General features: G+C 36.2%; 1 protein-coding gene across 1 annotated transcript; it reads left to right on the top strand.

Annotated features, from left to right (window-relative positions):
* Window positions 1-2,807: 2,807 nt before the first annotated feature.
* On the top strand, window positions 2,808-5,518 carry LOC116170653. The gene is made up of 3 exons (XM_031487159.1): window positions 2,808-3,186; window positions 3,274-4,400; window positions 4,475-5,518. The coding sequence occupies exons 1-3, from the start codon at window positions 2,850-2,852 to the stop codon at window positions 5,516-5,518; spliced, it is 2,508 nt and encodes an 835-aa protein (XP_031343019.1). The 5' UTR covers window positions 2,808-2,849.
* The last annotated feature ends 3,207 nt before the right edge of the window (window positions 5,519-8,725 follow it).

The raw sequence follows: 8,725 nt of genomic DNA on the forward strand, positions 1-8,725 counted from the left end.
TCTTTAGCATTATATAACTTTTCCCGCATTGGATGTATATACCTTGGAGAGTTTTTTGAAAGGAATATAGTAGATTACGAAAAGTAAGTGGATTTCTGTAACTCAAACTCACAAAAAGTGTTATGTTTGCAGGAGTTCCCAGGGGGTTAATTTAGATCTTTGAATTGCGTATTTCCTTCAGTTTTCAGTTAAATTGCAATGGGGTGCTCTCAAACTTTTCTAAGGCAAGTCGGTGTTCAGCACTGATCGCAATTGAATAATTTATTATTTATTCAATAATTGATAAAGATAGAAATAGAGTTTACTCATTCATTTCCAAGTTTTCTAGTGCGACTGCATGTCATCTCGTTACGTTTCTATGCCGCGGTCGTGTAACGGGTGTAGTAATGGCCGGTCGAAATTTTGCAAATTTTTCGGAATATCGATTTGGATTTGTACTAAAATTGGATAAACCTTTCTTCCTTTTGGGGATAAAACTTTTTTCGCTTTGTAACTATTGTAGTATGACATCATGTTGGGTTCATTGTATTAAACTTCCTTGTGCCGCGATTCGCAATAAATGGGATCACAGAAAATTCTCAGTACAAAACAGGATGCAGATAACGAATAAATATCGGATTTCTTTAGATAAGTTTTTTATCATTGAGTCACCAGCCAAGCTTGGGAAAGCTGGTTCTGCAAACGCTGAAAAAATTAGTTGATAAGTATTCCCCAGTTAATTGGTTTAGATGGAGGCCATTGTATGAGAAGTACCAGTAATAAAAAAAGATCAGCCATTTTGCAACGATTAAGGGGCGTAAATATGTTAGGAGAGAGTTAAGAGGAAAAAATTTTTAAAAAAGATTGGTATTGTATAGCCGGGCCGAAGAAAGATTGGTACTGCATAGCCGGGCCGAAGAGATCGTAAATTTTCAATCGCGTGCATTAAGCACCAAATAAGTGATTCCGTTTAAGTGACGGTCGATATTAGTCCGAGTTTGAGTACAGTTTTGTACCATTAGTTAAAACGGGAAATTTCCATTGTGTAAATTTCACGCCCGAAGAGAAAAAGTAAATCGCGGAATCTTAGTTAAAAATTTGTCAAGCGTATTGTGCTATGAAATCATCCACGTCGTGTTGAAATTAAAATTAGACGTGGACATTACGTATCAAATATAAAGCGCTAAGTAAATTCGAGCGATAATAGCGGTGTGATATGAACCCTTGTTCTTAAAGGAAAATAATACGAGCGCATTTTTGGCATCTATCCGACGGAACAAATTTGAACGTTTCACTCATTTGCCGTTGTGGTAAAATTTACTATTGTGCCTCCTTGGAATATAACCATCAAAGTTTTTTAAGTGTGGATAGCCGTTTTCATCAAAGTAATGTGTTTTAAAAGTTCAATGTAATAGTTTGTTATGAAAAAACTTCTTTAAATCGACCAAAAATCAGGCAAATTAATTCACGAACTTACGCAAAATAAGGTGTTTACATCAATGAAATTTCACTGTGGGATTATACCTACAAAACTACATATTTTTGGAAAATCTCGTCTACCTTCTACAAGGAAAATAACCTACTCAACAGCGAGCCAAGGATTTTTCAACTGTAATCATCAGCTATATAAAAAAGAAAAAAAAGAAAAACAATCGACGACGTAAAGTTGGCATTCCAAAAGTTGCAGTCTACCCCATCCATCAATCAACTAGCATGTAAAGGGCTTCCCAATCTTCATCGAAGTCCTGGAATTTTAAAGGTTAGTCTATTTTGAATATTTTCATTGTAATAAAAAATAAAGTCAATTTGTGTGTATTTATATGTTTTATGATATGTTTTAATCGATTGTTTATTGAATCAATTTCCTTAAAGAAGGTAATTAATTATATTTGAAATAGTGGAATTTGTGTCAAGGAAAATTCAGTATAAAAAATTAATAGTCACCTCTTCAAGGGAAAGAACATATTGTGAGTTGGCCAACAGAACTAATAATATTCAAATTTTTTGATAGCTTAATAAGGTTTTAGTCATATTTCCCAATTTTTATAATATTGATTGTAAAGATCGCAATTTTCTGGAATGCATTGGATTTTGCATTAAAATAAATGAATGAAATTATGGCCATTGAGTTGGTGATTTTTCAACGAGAAGTTAGATGAGAAGTAGAGTAATTAACACCAGTAAAAAGTGAATTAGATACCTGATTTTTCGATGGAAGTAAGACAGTAGAAATTTTGTATGTAAGTATTTGAGCTAGTCGGAAGCGAGGTAAAGATTTTGTGATTTTATTAATAATTAGTGAATTTTGGTGAGATAAGCTATCCAAAAGGGTTGATGAGGTGAGAGAGGAGAGAAGGGAGAAGCGGGTACGTGTACCTGAGGTGGTTGTGTTTATCCGTAAAAAGAAAGCACCGCCACATAATGTCGCCCAAAAGTGGAGCTCGAATTAGCGCCCTGAAAGAATCTCATGTTTAATACGTACGTTTGTTTTGATAGCGGTTTTTGATCCCGGAGGTAACGTGTTATTGTTGTACTAGGTCGCGGAAGATTAGGAATTTGTTTTGTCAGCAGTTAAGACGCGATTTATATAAACACCATACAGGGGCGTATTAAGGAACGGATTTAAAATTTTTATTGCGGTTTTGAAGTAATTTGTGGACATTTTATTATTGATTTAAAGGGTAGTAGTTGAGCGCTACGGTAGAAATAAATATTTCAAAGAGGCGATCAGAATTGCTGGTAACTTTCAAACAATTTGGCGCAAATTATTGTTGTTTATTTGAAAATACAGGTGGATACGAAGGTAAGTCCCTTGTTTGATGGAACTACGTTCAGGATTCAAGAAAGCCACGAGGAAAATACCTAAGAAAATGGAAGCGAAAAACCAAGAGAGCCAAAACGTAGTGGAGGCGCAACCATTCTCACCGGAGAGCCAAGATCTTTTCGGAAGCTACGAGATGCCACAACCCAGCCATGGAGGGGGTGAAACCAGCCACCAGGAGGTACAACCAGGTGCAGCACCAGGTGAATTAAGCCGAAGCCTGGGAGAACCCATAACAACTATGCAACCTCAAACCACCAGCGGACCTGGAGAAATACTACGATTAACTAATATGATAGAGATGATTATCCAACAGTTAGGAGAAGGACAACGAAAAATGGGTGAAGGGCAACAGAAAATGGAAATGAAAGTGGATGCAGTACAACATCAAATGGGCGAAGGGCGACAAGAAGCCAAGGAAGATATACAGAAAATAGAAGGAGCCCTACAAGCAACCAAAAGAGACCTACAACAACAAATAGGAGAAGGACAACACAGAATGGAAGCGATACGGCAGGAACTAAGGTCTACACAAGCTCAATGGGAGAGAAAAATTCAAACCGACTACAACCAGCTCAGAGAAGAAACCCAGGTGGGAATCAAAGAAAATAAATTGGAGATTCAAGCGACGAGAGCTGAAATGGAATACAGCCAGAAGAAAGCCTATGAGAAGTGGGATGAGAAGCTGGAAATGCACACGACTAGAACAACAAGCAAGTTTGAAGAACAAGAGGAAATAATTCAAGACATTCAGACCAAACATGGGAATTTCAAGGAGCGAGTCAAGGATGCAATTGTGGAAATTGAAGGAAGTATGAAGAAAAACGAAGAGCGAATTGACCATCAGGATGAAGAAATAGGAATCATCAAGGCGAATTTAGAAGCTCGACCAGCCAAGGAAACCAATTCCCATCCAGCAATTATTTACAAGGCGGATCATTTACTTCACCAGAAGCCTAAGAAATTTGACGGCAACATTTGGACTATCCATCCAGTCAGCTTTTTGGAAGGACTGGAAAATTATTTAAGACATTTCGATAAAAAAGATGAAACCAAGTTATCATATGCCAAGGAAATGGTGGAAGGGAATGCCAAAGCATGGGCTGATTTGAATCGTAACAACTGGAAGACTTGGGAGGAATTTAAGGACGCTTTTATCAAGAACTACTGGTCTGAAGAGGTACAAGGCAAAATACGACTTCAAATAGCTACACCCAGACTATATCAAGCGAAATTTGGAAAGTACACCGACCATGTTTGGTTTTGGGTAAATAAGACCAACCACCTGCAACCTCCAATGAGAGAATCCCAGCTTGTCGACGCTTTATCCCGACATTTTCCAAGAGAGGTGGAGCACATCCTCATAGGATCAGCAGTGAACACCGTCAAACAACTTATAAACACTCTTGAACGAATCCAAACCTCAAATCAAGAAACCAGGCCAAGATATAATGGACCAAATAGAAGTCAAGAGAACACCAGAGAGGAGCCAGAGAGGCAAGAGCAGAGAAGACAAGTAAACTACATACGAGGTGGATACAACAACTTCCAAAATTACAGAAGAGGAAGGGGCAATTACGGACCAAATAGAAATTTTGAAGTGAGAAGGAGAGCAGAGGCTCCCCAGCCGGAAAACTAACAGAGCAGGGACCAGGAGCTCCACTAGTCCCTCAGACATCACGAAGATCTCTGGAGCAAACAAGTTTATTAACCAGCGTTCACAATTATTTCCAACGATTACGACAAAAACCTACTAACACAACAATTGAAAAACAAATTCAAGATAATAAAATCACATCAATAGGAACAATCAAACATCAAGAAAGAAATTATGAAGAGGAAAAATTAAACAACTTTATTGAAGATTTGAAACAATTTCAACCAGAAGAAGAGGATGAAGAAAATATTTTGAACAACAATGAACAACAAAATTTGAGCGACGATGAAAAGGAAGAGGAACCGATACTAATGAATCAAATTAAAGAAAATTATCAAGATGATGAAGATTTTTTGAGCGATCAAGAAAAAGAAGCAGAGATTATTGATGATGGACAACCAATTATAATAGGAAAGCTGGAGGGGGTGGAACAACAGTTATTATTGGACACTGGTAGTCAAGTCAGCGTGGTTTCCGAAGAAGTTTTTGAATTTATACAAAGAAAAAATCCAAGAGTTATCACATTACCAGTTAGTGGAATCACGATTCAAGGAATTACTGGGAAAATAGTAAAGGTTGTCAACCAAGCCCTACTCACCTTACAGATTCAAGACAGTACACATGAACAGAAATTTTTGGTTGTGAAGAAATTAGAAACAACAGCAATATTAGGCACCGATTGGATGAGAGACAAGAAAGCCAAGATTGATATGGACAGAGAGGAAGTTTATTTTCAAGACAATGATGTCGATTACTACATTCGGTTTCAAGGAAGAAGTTTGAAAATTAGAACAGCAAATCTTCAAGTAAATCAGCCTACGGGGAGTAGAGAAGAGAATGAAGCCATCGAAGAATTGATTAGTCAATATGAAGATATTTTTTCAACCAAGCCAGGATTAGTCAAGACGAAAAAGAACCAACCAGCAATTACCATCGGAAAAGTGAAGAAAAAGAAAGAAGATAAGAAATTGAAAAATATACTCAAGAATATCAAGACTGAACAAGATGAAGACGAGAAGTGTAGTTGGATCAAGAAAGAAATTGAAGAAAAGGTTTTGTAATCCCCGTGTAGGGACGGGAGTAGCATGCTACATGTAGAATATTCCTACTGCAGAGGACACTGCATGTCGTAAGAGGCGACTAATCAACAGTCCAAGCCCCCCCCCCCCATTGTTTCCCTTGATTTGGGACATTTTTGTCTACTACCTTTGGCTATAGTGAAGCCTCGTGTTTCTTTCTTTTAAGGAAATATTTTTAATCCGTACAAAATCTTACAATCCTGAGGAATTGGGATTTCTCCATTTTATAATATTGAATATTTTTATATACTGTCTAATATATCTTGCCCTCCATAAGTGCAATAGTGATGCACGTATATATTTTCTCATTATTTGTCTTATATTTGACCCTCCTTAGCAACAGTGATGCTTTTTTAGGATTCAGGATTTTTTCTTATATTTGAGATTTTTGGGATTTAGTTTAGGATTTGTATATACGTTTTTCCACACACAAAAGTAGGTTAGTATTATGGACTACTTGACATGCTAGATTATTATGCGTTGACTTCTATAGGATTTTTTGATATGAGTATACCGATTTTTGACATATTTTTCTCGATTTGTGATTTTATGGATTTTGTCCTTTTTGAACGGTCAGGAGGCGAGCTTAAGAGCTACTTTCCAGCTATGGAACCGTGTTGTGAGGGAGTTTTTGAGTTTCGTGAAAGGTTTTAGAGTCTTTGAAGGTGATGCCACCAGGAATGGTGAAGGTCCTCCCACATGTTTAGATGTTTGTGGATAGTGTTGTGAAGAGTGGTGCTGGACAGACGATTATTTTAATATTTTACGAGTTAGGATGAGTTGAAGGTTCCCTTCGTAGGTCCTTCAGACCGCCCCGCTTTTCGGGAATCGATGTAACATTTAGGAGGTTGCTACCCCTATTTCAAGACCAACACTTCTTAGTTGGGTGCTTATGTTGTGGCGTCATAAGTACAGTTTTTTTTTATGTAGTACCAGAGGTAGGTTCTTTCTACGGTACTACATGCCAATTTTTTCCTTCTTCTATGAGACAATTTCAACTTTTTTGTTGGAACATTTTGATAGTAGGCGTGTATATTTTTAACATTTTGATATTTTGTAAAACATTTTTCTGGTTCTGAGTAGAATCTTGTTTAGAATTTTTGTGTGAAAATTTTTTTTTATATCACCCAATTTTTATTTTGTTGTTTTCCAAACTCATCATGCTTCTTCGTTTAAAAAACAGAAGGGGGTACTGTAACGGGTGGAGTAATGGCCGGTCGAAATTTTGCAAATTTTTCGAATATCGATTTGGATTTGTACTAAAATTGGATAAACCTTTCTTCCTTTTGGGGATAAAACTTTTTTCGCTTTGTAACTATTGTAGTATGACATCATGTTGGGTTCATTGTATTAAACTTCCTTGTGCCGCGATTCGCAATAAATGGGATCACAGAAAATTCTCAGTGCAAAACAGGATGCAGATAACGAATAAATATCGGATTTCTTTAGATAAGTTTTTTTATCATTGAGTCACCAGCCAAGCTTGGGAAAGCTGGTTCTGCAAACGCTGAAAAAATTAGTTGATAAGTATTCCCCAGTTAATTGGTTTAGATGGAGGCCATTGTATGAGAAGTACCAGTAATAAAAAAGATCAGCCATTTTGCAACGATTAAGGGGCGTGAATATGTTAGGAGAGAGTTAAGAGAAAAAATTTTAAGAGAGATTGGTACTGCATAGCCGGGCCGAAGAGATCGTAAATTTCCAATCGCGTGCATTAAGCACCAAACAAGTGATTCCGTTTAAGTGACGGTCGATATTAGTCCAAGTTTAAGTACAGTTTTGCACCATTAGTTAAAACGTGAATTTTCCATTGGGTAAATTTCACGCCCGAAGAGAAAAAGTAAATCGCGGAATCTTAGTTAAAAATTTGTCAAGCGTATTGTGCTATGAAATCATCCACATAGTGTTGAAATTAAAATTAGACGTGGACATTACGTATCAAATATAAAGCGCTAAGTAAATTCGACCGATAATAGCTGTGTGATATGAACCCTTGTTCTTAAAGGAAAATAATACGAGCGCATTTTTGGCATCTATCCGACGGAACAAATTTAAACGTTTCACCCATTTGCCGTTGTGTTAAAATTTACTATTGTGCCTCCTTGGAATATAACCATCAAAGTTTTTTAAGTGTGGATAGCCGTTTTCATCAAAGTAATGTGGTTTAAAAGTTCAATGTAATAGTTTGTTATGAAAAAACTTCTTTAAATCGACCAAAAAATCAGGCAAATTAATTCACGAACTTACGCAAAATAAGGTGTTTACATCAATAAAATTTCACTGTGGGATTATACCTACAAAACTACATGTTTTTGGAAAATCTCGTCTACCTTCTACAAGGAAAATAACCTACTCAACAGCGAGCCAAGGATTTTTCAACTGTAATCATCAGCTATATAAAATAGAAAAAAAAGAAAAACAATCGACGACGTAAAGTTGGCATTCCAAAAGTTGCAGTCTACCCCATCCATCAATCAACTAGCATGTAAAGGGCTTCCCAATCCTCATCGAAGTCCTGGATTTTTAAAGGTTAGTCTATTTTGAATATTTTCATTGTAATAAAAATAAAGTCAATTTGTGTGTATTTATATGTTTTATGATATGTTTTAATCGATTGTTTATTGAATCAATTTCCTTAAAGAAGGTAATTAATTATATTTGAAATAGTGGAATTTGTGTCAAGGAAAATTCAGTATAAAAAAATAATATTCACCTCTTCAAGGGAAAGAACATATTGTGAGTTGGCCAACAGAACTAATAATATTCAAATTTTTTGATAGCTTAATAAGGTTTTAGTCATAGTTCCCAATTTTTATAATATTGATTGTAAAGATCGCAATTTTCTGGAATGCATTGGATTTTGCATTAAAATAAATGAATGAAATTAGGGCCATTGAGTTGATGATTTTTCAACGGGAAGTTAGATGAGAAGTAGAGTAATTAACACCAGTAAAAAGTGAATTAGATACCTGATTTTTCGATGGAAGTAAGACAGTAGAAATTTTGTGTGTAAGTATTTGAGCTAGTCGGAAGCGAGGTAAAGATTTTGTGATTTTATTAAGAATTAGCGAATTTTGTTGAGATAAGCTATCCAAAAGGGTTGATGAGGTGAGAGAGGAGAGAAGGGAGAAGCGGGTACGTGTACCTGAGGTGGTTGTGTTTGTCCGTAAAAAGAAAGCACCGTCACAG

Source organism: Photinus pyralis, unplaced genomic scaffold (genome assembly GCF_008802855.1).
Source record: "Photinus pyralis isolate 1611_PpyrPB1 unplaced genomic scaffold, Ppyr1.3 Ppyr1.4_LG5, whole genome shotgun sequence".
Taxonomy (NCBI): Eukaryota; Metazoa; Arthropoda; class Insecta; order Coleoptera; family Lampyridae; genus Photinus; species Photinus pyralis.